Source organism: Capra hircus, chromosome 1, assembly GCF_001704415.2.
Source record: "Capra hircus breed San Clemente chromosome 1, ASM170441v1, whole genome shotgun sequence".
In the NCBI taxonomy this organism is placed as follows: domain Eukaryota; kingdom Metazoa; phylum Chordata; class Mammalia; order Artiodactyla; family Bovidae; genus Capra; species Capra hircus.
The window spans coordinates 66132244-66150867 of NC_030808.1; the positions used below are offsets into that span (position 1 = coordinate 66132244).

Consider the following 18624-nt stretch of genomic DNA (forward strand, 5'->3'; position numbering starts at 1 on the left):
ATACAGTATATGCTTTTCTTAGGGACTATAATGTTTTAACTCTAGATTATGCCCACCTGTGGACAACTGTATAGACACTAATTATCATTTTCCAACCCTCATTTTCAGTGTTGTTGGCCCACCTTTTTCTTATTATATTATCTTATTTATTGCTGCTGCTGCTCCTGCTGCTAAGTCTCTTTGCTGCTGTTGCTGCTGCTGCCAAGTCGCTTTGCTGCTGCTGCTGCTAAGTCGCTTCAGTCGTGTCCGACTCTTAGCGACCCCATGGACTGCAGCCTACAAGGCTCCTCCGTCCATGGGATTTTCCAGGCAAGAGTACTGGAATGGGGTGCCTTTACCTTCTCTGTATTTATTGCTACAAATATTTAATAATAACAGTATTTTTTATGAAAACAACTTCCTTTCTTACTGGTACTTCCTTCAGCTTCAAAGTAGTGGATCTGTTTTGATATTTTTTCCTGTTTTACTTTCCCCCCAAATGTTAAATGCCCTATTTATTTAAAAAAAAAAAAAAAAGTTAATACTCTAGTAAACCCAGTACTCTAGGTTTGAGCTTCTAAAATGGCAGTGCTCAATGCGGGACATAGTCCCATATCAGGATTCTAGCAAAATCCGGAGTTGAAGGAAGAAGTGATAGACTATGACAGTTTTGTTTGTTTATTGCTGTGTTGGTGAAAAAAGTTGAGAAATAATACCTTGCACACAGTGAATGACTCAGTGGACAGACATGGGAATATAATGACTTCTGGGGGAAAGTATTACTGGGGGAAAAGTTCAGAATAGCTGTCCTAGAAAGTCTCATTTCCATTGGTTTTGCTCCATTATTCTCATTTAGAACTGTTTTGAGTCAGTCTCACATTGTAGACATAACAAGAAAAGTTGTTCCATTTTCCCAAGCTTTAATATTTTGGTCCTGGTTACCAAGTTTTCAGAAGTGCTGAAGTGGCAGCAACACTATCCAGTTTCCACAGATAACCTTTTTAACATTATGTATGTTTATCTACTCATTTACTTGACTGGCTGGGTCTGAGTTATGGCACTTGGGATCTTCATTGTGGCAATCTGGCTCTTGGTCATGGCATGAGGAATCTAGTTCCCTGACTAGGGATTGAAACCAGGCCCTCTGGATTGGGAGTGTGTTGTCTTAATTGCTGGACCACCAGGCAAGTCCCTCCAGAAATATCTTGATGTGAACCTGAGTTTGCTTCTTCAGAAAATACTCTGTCCCCATTTCAGCAGCTTTAACTCAATCTGTTCTATGAACTACTATCTCAGAGATATTAACAGTGCTAATAGTTTCTTTGGACAAATAAATTTTGGAAATGAAGAATATTATATCCTCTTAACACCTGGATATTAAAGATTCTGAGAAATCCCTCAGCAAAGACATAAGACTCTTTGTTCAGCCTCATATGGTATAGTGTTCTCCAGAACACTGACTTGGGAAAAACTGGCAGACAATTCTTTATGTTGAACTAAAGCTTTCTTTATGAAACTGCCTACCATGGTTCTTTCCTTTATGGCTAACTAGAATTAGCATAAACCTCTCTTTTATGCAGTATTCTTTTTGCTATTTGGGGAGAATTTTCATGTTGCCTCAAGTAAGCATTCATCAAGCTAAAGATTCTCAGCTTTTTTCATGGCTCTTCACAGGGCACAGTCTAGACCTTTCACAACTGTTTTTCCAATTCTGAAAAATATTCTTTGCTTGATATGCAACAGTGGGTCAGAATCCCTCTTAATATGGGTTGCTGTTGCGTACGTGCTCAGTTGCTCAGTCATGCCCGACTTTGTGATCCTATGGACTATAACCCTCCAGGCTCCTCTGTACTTGGGATTCTCCAGGCAGGGATACTGGTGTCGGTTACAATTTCCTCCTCCAGGGGGTCTTCCCAACCCAGGGATCAAACTTGCAACCCCTGCGTCTCATGCACTAGCAGGCAGATTCTTTATCACTGAGCCACCTCGGAAACCTGAACACATTTTTAAAAAATTTTTATCATTCTATATATGCATAGAAAACATTTTGGAATGATATTCATCTACTAAAGATTTTTATTGAGGCACAGTAGATATATCATTGAATTCATTTCTTATACGTGTACAATTGAATGATTTTTAGTACAATCATCACCATAATCCAACTAGAATATTTCCATCACCCCAAAAAGGAACCTCTTGTCCACTTGCAGTCAATTCCTATTCCACCCTTGGCTCGGGCAACCACTAATCTCCTTTCTGTCTCTGTAGAGTTACCTTTTCTGGATCATATGGTATGTGGTCTTTTGCATCTGGCATCCTCTACTGAGCATGTTTTTGAAGTTTATCCATGTTGTAGCACCTATCAGTTATATATATGTTTTTAACTACAGAATAGAATTCCATTGTGTGGATATACTATATTTTGAACCATTCACCAGTTGAGGGAAATTTAAAATTTTAACTGCACTTTTAGTTATTAAAAATAAGGCCCCTATGACCGTTCAAGTATAAGTTTTCACACAAATAGAGTGTTCATCTTGGATATATGCCAGGGAATGAAACTGCTGGGTCGCATGGTAAATTTATGTTTGATATGTTTTTTTGATTGCCAAAAGGCATTTTAAAATGGCTACATCATTTTACATTTCAATCAATTTTCATTTCTCCATGTCTAGGCCTTCACTTATTATTCTTTTATTATCATCATTCTAGTGGTTGTGAAGTAGTGTTACATTGTCATTTTTAAATTTCTATTTTACTAATAAACAGCATCTTTTCATGTGCTTATTAGCCATCTTTGTTTTCTCTGGTGAAATCTGTTCAAATCTTGCCTATTTTTAAAAATTAGGTTGTTTATCTTCTTGAGTTGTGAGATTTCTTTATTCTGGTTAGCAATATTTTGTTAGAAATATGATTTGTCATCATATTCTCTACGTTGTGACTTGTATTTCCATTTGCGTAATGGTGTCTTTTGAAGTGCAAAAGTTTTAAATTTTGATGAAGTCCAATTTATAAATTTTTCTTTTAAGGGTTATACTACTGGTGTCATATCTAAGAACTATTTAACTAATCCAAGGACACAAAGGATTCCAACTAGTTTTTTCTAGATGTTGTAGTTTTAACTCTCACAGTTAGGTCTGTTGTCCATTTTGAGTTAACTGCTTGTGTATGCAACGAATCCACCTTTTTGCTTGTGGCTATGCAAATGACCCAGCAGAGGTTTGTAGAAAGGACTATTTTTTCTCCCCTGAGTTGCCTAAATAGCTTTGGCAAAAAATCAGTTTACTATAAATGCAAGGATTTGTTTCTGGGCTCTTAGTTATTTGCCACTGACCAATATGTCTGTCCTTATGTCAGTATCACACTATCTCAATTATGATAGCTTTATAATACATTTTAAAATGAGAAGATATAAGTCTTCCAATTGTACTTTTCAAGGTTGACTATTCTGGTAATCAGTCTTACATAACACCCAGGTCTTCCCTGGGGGCCCAGTCAGTAAAGAGTCTGCCTGCAATGCAGGAGACCCAGGTTCAATCCCTGGGTCAGGGAGATGCCCTGGAGAAGGAAATAGCAACCCACTCCAGTATTCTTGCCTGGAAAATCCCATGGACAGAGGAGCCTGGTGGGCTACAGTCCGTGGGGTCACAGAGAGTCGGACACGACTGAGTGATTAACACTCACCTAGAATAAATCCCAGTTGTTCATGGTATATACTTATTTTTGTGTATTAAAATACTTGGTAATATTCTGTTAAGGATTTTTGCACCTAAGTTCAGGAGGACTGTTTGCAGTTTTCTTTTTTTCTGACTGTATCTTTGTCTGGCTCTACTGTCTTCCTGAATAAGGTGGGAAATGTTTCCCCCTCTTCTATTTTCTGGAAGAGGTATAAAGTTAGTTTTAATTACCCTTTAAAAGTCTGATAGAATTGTCCAGTGAAACTATCTGGGCTTTCAGTTTCATTTTGGAAAACTTTTTAATTAAAAATTCAATTTCCTTAATGGTCATAGGGCTATCCAGATTGTCTATTTCATCATCTTGGTGCTTAAGGAATTGTTCTGTATTTTTTTTTCTACATTGTCATATTTATGATCATATAGTTATATGCAGTATTCCTTTCTTTTAACAGCTGCACTATCTGGAATGATATATCCTATTTCATTCCTGATGTAGGCAATATGTGTTCTATTTTTGTCAGTCTTGCTAGAGGCTTATCAAATTTACTGATTTTTTTTTTTTTTTGGAGAACGAACTTTTTGTTTCCTTGGGTTTTTTTTTCAGTAATGTTTTCCTATTTCCAGTTTTATTTTCTGCTATTATTTCATTCCTTCTGCTTGTTTTGGGTTTATTGTGCTCTGTTTTCTAGTTTTTGGATGAAAGAATTTAAATTATATTACACCTTTCCTCATTTTAAACGTAAGCATTTGGTGCTATAAATTTCCCTCTCAGTACTGCTTTAGCTGCCTCCTACATACTTTGTGTTCTAATTTTTATTTAGTTCTATCTACTTTCTAATTTTCATTGAGGCTTATTGTTTACCCATAATTATTTAGAAGTGTGTTGCTTAGTTTCCAAGTATTTTGAGAGTTTCCTGTTGTCTTTGTTACAGATTTCCAGTTTGATTCCATTGTAGTCAGGGCATATAAGCTTTATGATTTCAATTTTATTTGTCAAGGTCTGTTTTATGATATATTTTATGGGTTTTTTTTTTTTCTACTTGGTGAATGTTCCACAGAAATTGAGAAAACTATATTCTACTGTTGTTGGATGGTTTGTTTTATGTTAATTAGATCTTGATGATTGTGTTGCTCAGATGTTTTTGCCTAATACTTCTATCAGTTACTGAATGGGAGCAATGTTAAGGTTCCTAACAATAACTGTAGATTCTTCTCTTTCTCCTTTCAGCTTTAACAGTTTTGCCTCATGTATTTGAAGCTCTATGGTTTAGTTTATACACATTAGTATATTGTCTTCCTGACAGACTGATCCTTTAACTATTATATAATATCTTTTTGTCTCTGATAATTTTCTTTGCTATGAAGTCTACTTTAGGAGATTTTAATACTGTCACTGCTTTTCATTTTTATTATTAATGTGTACATGGTGTATCTTTTCCATCCTACTTTAGGCTACCTGTAGTTGAATACAAAGTGAATTTCTTATATGGAACATATAGTTGGATTTATTTTTAATATTTTAATCTGCTCTGCTAATCTGTCTTTTGATTGGCATATTTAGACAGTTTACAACAAAGGCAATTATGTTAGTTAGCACTTTAGGATTTTATTATTTCCTACTTGTTTCTTTTGGATGTTGTTGCTGTTTATTCTCTTTCTTATCTTTCTGCAGGTTACTTGAACATGTTTTCAGATTTCATGTTGATTTATTTATAGCACTTTTGAGTTCATCTCTTTGTAGTTTTCATATGGTTGCTCTGGATACTACTTCTAACTCTGTACTTGGTATCACACTGTTTACTACTTAAAAGGAAGTATAGAAACCTCACTTCCAGTTAGGTTTCTTTACCTTCCTCACCTTTTCCTATTTTTGTTAACTCACTGTATAACTCCCATTTCTTTTGCAAGATTTTTTTTCCCCTTTGGGGTTTTATAAATCATATTTTATGACTGAAACAAATTATAATACTATCTAATACTCAAAAGAATGTCTATTGTATGGACTCATATTTCTAACCTATTTTTTCTTTTGCTTTCTGATGCTTAAGTTTCCTTTTATCCTTTTTTTTCTGTTTCAGGAACTTCTATCCAGTCTTTCCAGGATTTATCTGCTAGTCACAAAACCTTTTAGTTTTCATCTGTGAATGTTTTTATTTTCCCATTTCTAAAAACTGGTTTACCAGATACAAAATTTTGAGTCAATAGTTCTTTTCTTTCAGCACTTAAAAAATATTTTGACATTTCCTTTTTCATGATCTCACATGAGAAATCTGTTCATATGGTGTTTCCCTACAGGGACTTCATTGTTTTTCTCTGGCTGCTTTCAAGGTTTTTTGTCTTTAGTTTTCAAAAGTTTAATTATGATGTGTATTGACATGGATTCTTGGGATTTATCCTGTTTAGAGTTTCTTGAATCTCTATGTTGATGTTTTTCATCAAATTTGGCAAGTTTTCAGTCATTGTTTCTTCAAATGTTTATTCATTCTTCTTTTTCCTCTGCTTTCTTAGACTCCAATGATATGAATGTTGGATATTTTGTTATTAGTCCACAGGTCCCTGAGGCTCTGGTCACTTTTTCCCAATCTCTTTTCTATTATTCATATTGGGTGAATTCTGTTGTTTTGTCCTCATGTTCACTGATTCATCATCTCTACTCTACTGTGAGCCCATCTAGTAAGTCTTAAATTTCTATTTTTCAGTTCTATAATTTCCATTTGTTTTTTTTTGCATAACTTCTATTTCTTTTCTGTGATTTTTTATACTTGTATTTAGTAAATTTGTAATTGATTATTGTAGCATTTCTATAATGCCTGACTTTAAATTCTTATCAGACTAATTACAACATCTGAGTCATCCTGGTGTTGGCATTCATTCAAGTTGTGATTTTTCTTGTTTCTTGATTTATATCCTGGACATTTTGTCCATAATGTTATGAAAATCTGAGTTCTAAATATTTCACAGGAAGTTACTCTATTTAGGTTTGACATGAGTCTTAGCCTACTTTTGTGGGCTGATTCCACTAATTGTTTAATTTTCAGAGACTTTGTGACTGCCTGAGGGTTGAAATTTCCTCTGGCTGGGTTGCCAAGATACCTCTTGATGAGGGAGGGGGGTGGGGAAAGTCTTCAGTCAGTAACCCTCGCCCCACCTCCAGCTACCCAGGTTTCTCTGGGCAGGGAGGAGAATAAAGTGATTTCTTGGACCCAGCTGCTAACTATAAGGCTACTAGCTGAGACAGGTTCTTTCTCCTGGTTCCACCAGAGAGCCCTCATATCTCTGGGCAGAGGAGGAAAGTCTCCGGCCCTTGGGGTCAATTAAGGTTTCTCCAGTTGGGCCACCTGCTTACTGGGTCCTCCCATCCACATCAGCATCTCTCCATAGAAAAGAGGTATCTCTGATTCAGCAGGGAAGGAGAATGCTTCCCCTGGTCACTTATTTTTGACAGGACTCCCAGTAGGTCCCTCTTCCCTGAGGTTGTAAGAGGGGCTTCCACTAGATCCAGGGGAAAGAACAAGCTACTAGACTACCGTCTGTTGCCAGATGGTAAGTCAGAAAAGACCAGGTCGGGGTGGCTGCCTTCTGCTGGTTGCGGGACGCAAGATGCCCTGCCTCTGTGTTGTCATCTGGTCCTGGGTTCCCAAACCAGCTCACTTTCTTCTTAGCACTCTTCAGATTTCTTGTTTGTCTCTATGTCAGCTTGTCCGGACCAGAAGTCTCTCAGTTACTGAATTATCTATTAAAAATTTAATTTTTTTCTATTTTGCCAACTTAGACTCAGTTACATTATGGATATTAAAATAATCTCAAAGAAACATTTGCCCAGTGCAGGCATTTAACCAGTTTTCTCCAATATGTAATTAATAGAAAAATGGATGGAGAAAAAATAGATGTCAATACAAAAGGATCTAAAATGAGCTTAAGGCCATACACATAAAGATACTGTTGAGGAACACACATGTATTCACACACACTTCATCTTAGGACATCTCCTTATGGTCTGCTGGAGGAGAGTCTCTACATGAAGCACAAATGGATTCATGAAGACACCAGAGGGGGCTAAGGAAAATGAGAGAGATGTAGGGCTTGTTACAGAGAGGCACAGATCCTTCCTCCTGGGGCACTGAGTGGCAAAACCTGTCTGGATGCCTTTACTTGGGAAATCCCCACCCCGCAAGGCTAAATCGTGCCAAGAGAAAGGTGGCTCCACAACTATCGGGTTGGTCTGGCTCTTCTCTGAGCCTTAGTCGGGGAAGGCTTAATTTCAAATGCATCAAAATAGATATCTAGGACAGAATCCTCAAGCCAGTACCTTTCACTTCTTATTTATGTACTGTGCTATTCCCCAAAAGCATTTAAAGTGATTTTAATGGATACATACTATATAAAAAATATATATACAGATATAGGCAAAAAAAAAAGAAAAAAGCAAGACGAAAACAAAGGAAAGGAATAAAACTGGCGCAATAGTGCTTCTCTGTGACTTTGTACACTTGCAATAAATAGCCTGTGAGAGGGCACATTGCTAGAACATTTCCTGTGCCATCTCTGCGTGAACCCTCAAAGGCACTCAGGACCAGTCTTGGGGGCAGTAAAGTGGACTCATAACATGAAGGGATCCTCTAGATATGCTATCGAGGAAGACAAGGTTCCATGGAAATTTCCCTATAGTGCTCCATAGATTTCTTGCTCTGAGACATGTTTGATTTCCTCTTAAAGATTCCTGAGTTCTCACCTTGAGAATGGCCGCAGTTCTGAGCAATGTGACCCAGTTGAAGACTCAGGTTACTAAGTTCCTGAGGGACCACATCCCAGTTAGGATTCATTACAAGTCTGACTACCTGAATATGCAGTGTGTACCAAGGTTAAAACAACAGTCATTAACTCCTCAAACTTTGTTTATAAAATTCTTCCATCTGATTCTCAGAATCTAAGCCAAAGATGTTAGATACAAACTTGCGGTGTCCATCTCAAGCCAACTGGAAATTTAGATGATGCTGCTGACACACAGGAGCTGCAAAGTCGCCACAGAAGCAGAGTTGTGCCCGGTGACTAAATGACCACACTCCTTCCACTATGGGAGCTCTCTCTCTCCTGGGGAATATAAGAACACGAAAATCCAGTCAGCTGTGCTCTATTGTCTATGTGTACAATACACAAGTGGGCTTGATTCGGGTGCAAATCCTCAGTGAGTGGTGGCTGCTGGGACAGCAGCTCTGAATCTATCACATTACTTCTTAACTCTTCGTGAAGCCAGTTTCTCCCCCTGGCTTTGGTTTCTTGCTTTTCCTACCTTTCTAAGCCTCCCTCAACCACATTTAACTTCTGAAAACTTCTCATTCACTCTGCCTCTTACTGACTTTTGACATCTTTAAATCTCTTGAAAAAAAGATACCCTGTTCATTCATCAGCACCTCTCTCTATCATTCATTCATTAAGACATGACCCAGTTTTCTTTTCTCTAATTATATTCTCCTGAACCATTTGTTCTCAACCCTGCCTAAAAAGTTCAGTTTCATACCATGGTATTTCTCTGAAGTTACTTTTTCAGATCACTAATTACCTCTTGCTGACCAAACTCAGTGACTTTTCTTCAGAAGTTATTCCACTTGATCTTTTGGTTTTTTTCATCTTGTGCTACGAGGGCTTCAAAGAGCATGGTTTTCATTTCTCATATTTCTCTATGTACTGGAGATTATTTTTATTCTAGTTTTGAATATCTACAGCTGTCATCAATGAATGTGACCTTTCTTGTTGGAATGGCAAGGTATCTGTCTCAAAACATAGTGTTCAAAATGTACATGTATGTACTACATCATGTTGCTTCAAAAATTTTGTATGTTTCCATTTTATCAAGAAAGTTTTAGGGGACATGGTTTCTAATCAAAATGATGTGGGATGGGAGAGAGTGGCCAAACTGGCAGAGTAGAAAGGCCCTGAGTTCACCTCCTCTCATCAGCACACCAAAATTACAATTATTTCCAGAATAACCATCGATAAGAAAAAAAAAAACAAAAAACTGGAACCTATAAAAAAATACCTCCTGGAACCAAACACATAAAGAACTACGTGAGACAGGTAGGAGGTGCAGACCTGCAATATAATCAAATCCCGTATCCCCCTGGGTAAGTGACCCACAAACTGGAGAACAGTTATATTGCAGAAGTTCTTCCACAGGAGTGAGTGTTCTGAGCCCCATGTCAGGCTCCCCAGCCTGGGGACCAGGCATCAGGAAAATCAGCCACTAGAGCATCTGAATATTTAATATTCTTAATAAGTATTTTGTAAAAAGCTATGGCAAAGTTGCACCTGCTGAAAGCCTGAGGGCTTTCCCAGTGGCCCAGTGGTTGAGAAGCCACCTGCCAATGCAGGGGATGTGGGTTCAATCCCTGGTCTGGGATGATCCCACATGCCACAGGGCAAGTAAGCCACTATTACTGAGCCTGTGTTCTAGAGCCCACCCACGTGCTGCAACTACTGAGCCCGTGTACCCTAGAGCCAGTGCTGCACAACAAGAGAAGCCACGGGAAGCACATGCACCGCAATAGAGAGCAGCACCTGCTCACTGCAACTGGAGAAAGCCCGGCACAAGAACCGAGAGCCAGCATGGCCATAAATAAGTCTTTTTAAACAAATCTTAATAGTGATACATTTTATCAACCTGAGTAGAGAAACTTCAAGTTATATATAATTAAAGATCACCATCTAGTGGCCCAAATATATTATAACTTCTAAAATTAGCTGCAAGCTCCAAAGACTTTAAACGTTAGAAGGTGTTTTGAAAGCCTCCAGCCCCATCAAGGAGAGAAGCAAAGAATGAAATTTTGGCCCCATTAAAGGCATTCAAGGGGCTTTCCCTGGTAACTCAGAAGTAAAGAACCCACCTGCTAATGTAGGGGACACAGATTCAATCCCTGGTTGAGGAAGATCCCCTAGAGAAGGAAATGGCAACCCATTCCAGTACTCTTGCCTGGGAAATCCCATGGATAAAAGAGCCTGGTGGGCTATAGTCCATGGAGTCATAAAAGAGTTGGATACAACTTACTAAATAACAACAACAAAGGCATTCAAAATTCAAGTTACAAACAAAACACGGTGCCCTCCAAACCAATCACCCTTCTAAATCAAGCTTTGGTCCTGGGCCTCTGGTCATTCAGGATATGAGTGGACAGTTGAATGTGATAAATTGAAGTGAAAACTCTTTTGGAGATAAGCTCAGCGAAATCCAAAATAATGAAGGCCTTTAGAATTATCTTGAGTGGACTTTTCCTCTCACAAGCAACTTTACAATTGAAAATTTGGTTTGCTTATGACAGAATGATTCTGTGTACACCCTGATGAAAGGTGTACTATAAAGAAAGGTGTACTATAAAGGAAGCTATAATACTTTCAGAAAATAAGGAAGAAATAAAAGTCACAAGAAAACATTGCCCCACAGATTTTTTTCTAATTAGGCAGCATGAATTGAAAAGAGCACAGGCTTGAGAGTTAAAGGGCTTTGTTCAAATTTTGGTTTCACTCCCTCTTGGCTGTGTGACCTTGAGCATGTTACTTAACCTCACTAAGCCTCACAGGGCGGTTGCAAGGATTAAGTGAAATAAGACTTAGAAATGGCTTATCCCAACATCCAGAACATAACTGATACCTCACTTCACCCTTCTTTCACTTACAAGAAACTATATAATTTAGAAGAAAATAAAGGAAAATTTAAATTTCTTCTTTAACTTAGAAGAAAATAGGATTTGGGTTTGAAGGTGGCTTTTAATTTTTTCTTTGTTACAGTGAAGATAAGAGACCATCTAGTAACCATATGACCAAAGTAACAGTGATTGTCTTGACTCTGTTTGATTTTGTATTTTCTTTCAGGATGTAATTTTCTTACTGGTAACATGGAAGAGTTGTATCCACTGTAAATGAACAGGGTGTTGAAAGGATTAAATGAAACACTGCATAAATGTCCATGGCTCAGTGCCACTTAGTTTCATAAGTTTCATTATTACTCTTTGCCTCTCTCATGGGACATCTGTGAGAATATAATTGCCATCAATTATTTCAGAAATGCCTGTGGGCCTTCACTATCTTCCTCACAAATCACTCTTTTACCAAGGTTCTTCCCTAGAGAGACCAGCACTGAGGCGCTCACAAGGTGCCTGTTTCTTTGCACACACTACACAGATGACTGATTTTAAAACAAGGCACAGCAGAACCTGCATTTCCAAACAAGAGTTGTATCAAAGTGCATGAGAGATTAAAATTCTTGTTCCTCTAATATCCCTCTACTCTGAGAACCTCCCTCACAACCTGCTCCATATCCTTTTATTTTTTTTTAATTTTTATTTTTACTTTATTTTACTTTACAATACTGTATTGGTCATATCCTTTTATCTCAGCAGAAACAAAACAGAAAAAGGATTTTGAATGAATAAAGAAATAGATTTTTGTGAGTAGCTTGTAAGTTGGTTCTGAAGGCAATTCATGAATATTTTTGAGCAACAACCAGCATAACTTGCAAGAGACAAGTTTATATCACTGAGGTATATTAATTATAAATGACTTTTTAAAGTCACACCTTACAGTGGAAAAGGGTCTATATTCAGAGGCATTAAAAAGCCTGTTTCCTTTTGTACCCCTTTCAGGCTCTGACATTGGCACCTTGCCTGTTCACAGAATCCTAAAGTTTGACCCATATTTGGGATATCAGGTTTTTTGTTTCGTTTTGGGTCTGTTTCTAAATCATTGTAATGATACTTTCCAGAGGGGTCTCCAAGGGCTGCATCCTCAAATACAACAGACCCTTGCACCCTGTCAGGCCCACTGTTCTAATCTGGGGAATGGAAATTGTTGCTAAGTAAAGCAAGGCAGCCTGAAGGCCTGCCCTGGAGTCCTAGCTCTACTATTCACAAGGTACTTAATTATTTTGAGCCTGGTTTCCTCCCTGTGAAATGGGGGGACCCTGCCCAGCTGGCCTCAGGGAACCGTGATGAGGGGTGGAGCCAGGCTGGGGCCAGGAAACCCCTCCTGAAGCATCAAGCTTGCCCTGAGCCCTCACAGTTCCTTCCAACTCTGCACGAGGTGTCTGGAGCCCAGAGGGCGAGCAGTGCAAAACAGGGACCGGGGCCCTCCATGGAGGCGTATGAGGTGGCCTGCGTCAGCCTGGATGAAGAGTCCTTACTGCCCACTCCCGACCCTCAGCAGGAAGCCCCAGGCTCACCAAGCGCCTCTTCACACTCCCTTTTTTCTTGCCATTCTTGCCTGAGCTGACATCCAGCGAGCGGTAGCTGGGTGGCTTCTCCTCAGGCCAGTTTGGGGAGCACGAGCGACGATGGCGGCGGGTCTCCCAGCTCTGGGGCTGCCTCTCCTTCTCCTCCTCGGAGCTCCAGGAACTGAGGCCAGAGGGCAGGGGAGGGGAGTAGCTGCGGGGCCTGCGCCTCTGGTGCCCCTGAGCGCTTTCCTTGGGGCTGGGCCCGCGGGGATCTCTCTCTGGGTAGCGGCTCCGGCTCCGGAGAGGGGGGCGGCGGGGCCGCCAGCGGGCCTCACTGGATGAGGGGCCGTCGCCGTCGCTGAGGCTGTCCCTGTCTGACCAGGGCCTGGGTGACCAGCGATGCCTGGAGCCGCGGTGCCTCCCACGCCGCAGTCGGTCCAGCTCCCTTTGCTCCAGCTCCCAGCACTGAGCCTCAGGATCCCGGAGCTCCTGGTGGAAATCAGAGTAGCGGTGCTGCCTTCTCCCCTCCCTCAGATCCCAGGGTCTGGGGGGAGATGGCGGTGCAGGGAGCCACTGCTGGCGGGAGGAGCTGCTGGTCCTCCGCGAAGCTGGCAGGTCTCTGACCAGGGGAGGCAGGTGGATGACTCTGCGTTCCACAACCTCAGAGCCCAGGGAGGACAGGATGCTGCAGGGGTGGCCAGACGTGGCCTGGAGGTCAGGTGGCAGAGGCTGGGCTGGGTTGAGGTTCCGCAGCTCCTTCTCCAAATACTCTAGGACACCATTGGGGATGGGAGGGTGAGAGATTGCCTGGGTCACTGGCACCTCGGGGAGGCTGGATCGCAGGGACAAATCTGAGTGAAAACAAGAGTAAGAACATTCAGAACTGCTCATCCAAAACACACTCCTCAGAATCAGGGCCCCCAAGTGCGGCCTTATTTAGCATGAATCTACACCTTCGCGTCCTCCATCACAAAGATGCCCCCCGTTTGGTCATGAAGGCCCTGATGCAGCCCATGCTCCTACCCTTGCCCTTTACCCTCTCCCACCCCAAATCTCTGGCAGGGTTTACCTCGCTGCAGCAGTGGGTTCATTGGATAAGATGAAAACTGGGAGCTCCTGTCCGCCCCCCAGTACAGGGGTTTTTCCATCATCTGAGAGCCTAGGGCCTGAGCCTGCTTCATGTAGCGGTGGCGGGCCAGGGCTGCAGGGGAGAAGGGAGAAATGCAGACCCTGAGCCAGGGCAAGGCCCACACGTCCCACTTCACTTCTCTCCACCCAGCAGCCTTGCCAAGAGGCCACTTTCTCTCCTTGAGGTTTTCTGTGTCCTCTCTTATATGGGTGGAAGGGTTAAGGGAAGTAGTGAATCCACTGTTCCTCTGTCAGAACTCTGGGAATAAATTCCCTGGAAAGACTGCAGGACCTGCACCCTAGGAAATATCCTCCTGAAACTTGACTTCCTAGTCTTGGAATCATTTCATCGTCCTGCCAATTTCCAAGGTCACCCAAGATGTATAGGTAGAAATGTAGATCTTAGCAGGCAGTGAAATCTCAGGCTATAGACCAAATATAGAAGGCACAGATGCAAAGGGCTTCAGGAGGTGGTGAGTCAGGGGCTTCTTGGGAGGATCACCTGCTCAGAGTGGAAGAAAAGGACACAGATGCTGAGGTCAATGGGCAGAATTACTGGTAAAGGAAAAGGGACTGATGAATGTTTCCAGCTGGTAATGCCAGCCCTGGGTGGGAGAAAACCACGGGGAAGAAGGCAGAGAATGCAAAAACCTGAAGTAGATCCTTACTATGCTTCTCCTCACTTTATTAAATGTTGGGGTTTTCCCTAAGTAAGGGGAATATCTAATGGGTGGGGTAGAGGCAGAAAAGACAGAAGGGAAATACCATTTCCTTTCAGGGCAAAGAAAATAGTATTAAAAAAAAGCAGCCCAAGAGTCCATAGAAATGTTTCTCCAGTCCCCTCTGCAGCTGATCTGAAGCACACAACCCACAGCACATACAAATTAAAAACAAATGCATTTAGTTGTTTTGCTCATGTGATTCTGTGACTGAGTGCACATGTCTCCCAAGGTCCCTGTGTATACATGCATGTAGAACAGTCCCAGGTCTATCCACTTGTGTGCTTAAGTGCAGGAAGTGCCCACTTCAGGCCCCCAGCATGGTACTCTCACCTCTTCCTGGGTTCTCCAACCTTCTGAATGCCCCTAAAGCTACAGAGCTCTGCCAGAGCTTCCTCTTACCATAGTACGAGGAGGCAAAAGACAGGCATTCTGGACCCAGCATAGGGTGGGGGATTTGCTGAGGCCAGCAGATAAGGGTCATCTGGAAGGCTATTCAATGGCTCCAGTATAAAACCAACTTCCAACACAACAAGAAGTGGTTGTAGCCAAGCCCCCAGACTTTTGTGGAGCTCTGGCCCTGATGGTGAGTCACAGCCCAGCCTGGAGGAAGTCAGATACAAGCTTAGAGCAGCTCACCCACCTGACACACCTTCATGCCTGAGGACAGCACACCAGACCCTCTGAAGACAAGTTCACCTACTCAGCACTTTCCTCTTCCTCTTGCTAACACGTGCCTCCCCCAATTCCATATAACATGCCACCTTCAGCACATACAATGCCCTCCTTAATATGAGCCAGTCACTTTACATGAGTTAACTAATCCTCAGAGAAATCTCTTAAATGTGAGCATCAGATGAGAAAGTTAGAGAGGTTACATTCCCAGCCCAATGTCCCACAGCTGGTGACCACCAGTAGAGGCAGTGTGTGACCCTGTGTCTGTCTGTCAAGCCTTTACTCTTTCTGCCAAACTGCGGAGTCCCCAGACTCCTTTATGTGATAAAGCAAAAAAACAAAAAAAGCACCCTTTCCCAGCAGTACCTTCTCACATTATTTTTCTCTCCTCAGCACCACACCTTTCAAAATTCACTCCAGACTAATCTTGCTTCCAGGGCCTCAGGACACCTGATCCCATTGGGAACAACCTTCGCTGCCCCCTACCCCTCTTAACTGAATCTTGATCTCCTCCCGATGGTACTGTTCCCTCTTTGGGCCACTTCCTTTTTCAGCACCTCTAATTCAATAGGAGGGAAAAGGAGAGTTGGGCTTCTCTTCTTGCTCTCCAAATTACTTCTTAATTAATGGGACCCTTTGCAGAGATGACTTCCTAGAGACTTTTCTGGATCTTCCATCAGGCTTCCTGTCAAATTTTCACACATTACCAAGATTAACCCACCTGCTTCCTTCTTAACTGCCACCACCTCATTCTAGGATCCCTCCCTTCCCTAATGCAACGGAGTGAAAAAATATAGTCTCTGAGCTTCTACCTTGCCCTCCTGTCCCTAAAAAAAATAGCTCAATGGGGAAGTCTAGACTATCAGGCTTTCTGTTGCTCACCTAATAGCAAATCAAGCAATAAAATAAGAAACATGGAGAAATTAACAAAGCCTTAAATGACTTCTAATAAGTTATCTCTGAACCTCAGTGGTGTAAAATCTGTCTTGGTCATCTTTAATGAGATAGTTAAATATACAGACTCCTGGATCCCACTCCCAGACTGGCCTTCAGTCAAATATAATGTGAGAAAATCCATGTTTTCAACAAGCTCCTTGACTTTAAGGCAGGAGTTGGAGTTGACTACTGTGGATTCTCAACAACTCTCAACAACGTTCTGAGAATTATGGTCCTCAAGGATAGGTTTCCATAAACGCAGGCTTTAAGAGTCACAGGGACTTCAACTGGAATCCCAGCATGTATTAGCTGTGTAATTTCGATTGAGTCTCCACAGTATGTTAGCTCAACATCCTCATTTCTGAGCCGGGGATAATAAGTAGTGAAGTGAAAGTGTTAGCCACTCAGTCATCTCTGACTGATTTGTGACCCCATGGACTGTAGCCCGACAGGCAACTCTGTCTATGGAAATCTCTAGGCAAGAATACTGGAGTGGGTTGCCATTTCCTCCTCTAGGGGATCCTCGTGACCCAGTGATCGAACTCAGGTCTCTTACACTGCAGGCAGATCCTTTACTATCTGAGCCACCAGGGAAGCCCCAGGGATAATAATACCTATTTCATAAAGTTGTTGCAGTTAAATGAGGTAATAACTATGAAATGCCTAATACTGGCAAATATTCAATGGGTCGTGGCTCATGTTGTTACAACAAATGGTCAACATAAGTCACTACTTTCACCTTAGATCCCATAGAAGACAAAAAGTACACATTTGGAGACTAAATCATCAAAAGTATAATTATTTTCATTTCTGAGGAAAACCTGGGGCATGTGCTTTAAGATCACCCTTTGTGACAGAAATAACACTCAACACCTCCCTTCTACCAGAGACCTGCAGCCAGGATCTTCTGCGTGAATCACCCATGGTGCCTGAATCACCCTGAGGACCTCCAACTTCTTTCCATTCCTTACCACCCCCTCTCCACTCTTACAGAGTGTTCTTCGCCCTCCCTGACCCATAGGTCATACAGTCCTTTTTCTTTTTTTTATATATATTGGCAGTATACATAGTATACTGATTTGACTGGCAGTCCTTTCAGGGACATCCTCAGAAGCGTCCTAGAATCTCACACCCCTTGAACCCTTTCTATTTCAGCTTTTGGGAACAACCAGTCCATGCTTCCTGGGCCCATGATGGCTCCACTGTCAGGCAACCAACCTCAAATTGCCCTTTTTCCAATATGTGTAGATCTCCTTGACTGATTCAGCAACCCTGCTTCCCTCCTCCAGAGAGGCAGTTTAAACATTCCCCACTTCTGATGCCTTCCCCTCAGTATGAACTTTCAGCTGATGACATGTCTTTGTTAAGGAAGAGGAACCAGTCCTGGACATGGAATCAAGAGACCTAGGACTAGTCCAAGGCTTACCACTAAGAAGCTGTATGTAATTGTGGAAATCTCTGTCTAGGCCCCACTTCCCTCAGCTGAAGTCGGGTTACTAAACTTTGGTGTCATTTTTGTTTTACTCCTCCCTGGTCTTCTCACTGGAAAGTGGGAGCAGGTTGTGGGGGTGGGCTGTGGTCTCAGAAGCTCAAGAATCACTGACGTCATTCTCGAAGCTGCCTTTTGTGTCTAGAATTTTGATCTGCTGAAATCGAGACAGGCTGGTGTCAACTCACTCCCCCAGCTTCTTCCCTTACACTTTAATCATATTCCTTGCGTTAACTTCCTCTCTCTCTCCAGAGGGCAGGCTTCCTTCTCTTTCCCTCTCTTACAGTGAAAGGTAGTCCTGATGTCACTCCCACTGATTCCATCCCTCCTCAGTCACTGCCTCACTTCATAATGCTTTCTTTCTCTTTCTTTCTACTGGCCTTGGTTCTCCATCTACAAGTATGCTTCAGTTCAGTCGCTCAGTCGTGTCCAACTCTTTGCGACCCTATGAATCGCAGCACACCAGGCCTCCCTGTCCATCACCAACTCCCAGAGTTTACCCAAACTCATGTCCATCGAGTCAGTGATGCCATCCAGCCATCTCATCCTCTGTCGTCCCCTTCTCCTCCTGCCCCCAATCCCTCCTAGCATCAGGGTCTTTTCCAATGAGTCAACTCTTTGCATGACGTGGCCAAAGTATTGGAGTTTCAGCTTCAGCATCAGTCCTTCCAAAGAACACCCAGGACTGCCTTCCTTTAGGATGGACTGGTTGGATCTCCTAGCAGTCCAAGGGACTCTCAAGAGTCTTCTCCAACACCACAGTTCAAAAGCATCAATTCTTCAGTGCTCAGCTTTCTTCACAATCCAACTCACACATCT

The 18624-nt window shown here is 41.9% G+C and overlaps 1 protein-coding gene across 2 annotated transcripts in view; it reads right to left on the reverse strand.

The window, feature by feature from the left end:
* Positions 7966 to 18624, reverse strand: part of ILDR1 (immunoglobulin like domain containing receptor 1) — a 32784-nt gene continuing 22125 nt past the window's right edge. The window contains exons 6-8 of one of the 2 annotated variants that reach the window (XM_018045036.1): positions 13928 to 14059; positions 12868 to 13709; positions 7966 to 8750 (exon numbers count right to left, since the gene is read on the reverse strand). In XM_018045036.1, the coding sequence (XP_017900525.1) occupies positions 8709 to 8750; positions 12868 to 13709; positions 13928 to 14059 (1016 nt within the window). In that variant the 3' untranslated portion in view covers positions 7966 to 8708. Of the gene's footprint in view, positions 8751 to 12099; positions 13710 to 13927; positions 14060 to 18624 lie in introns of those variants that run through there. The other variant, XM_018044980.1, reaches the window with a different exon arrangement.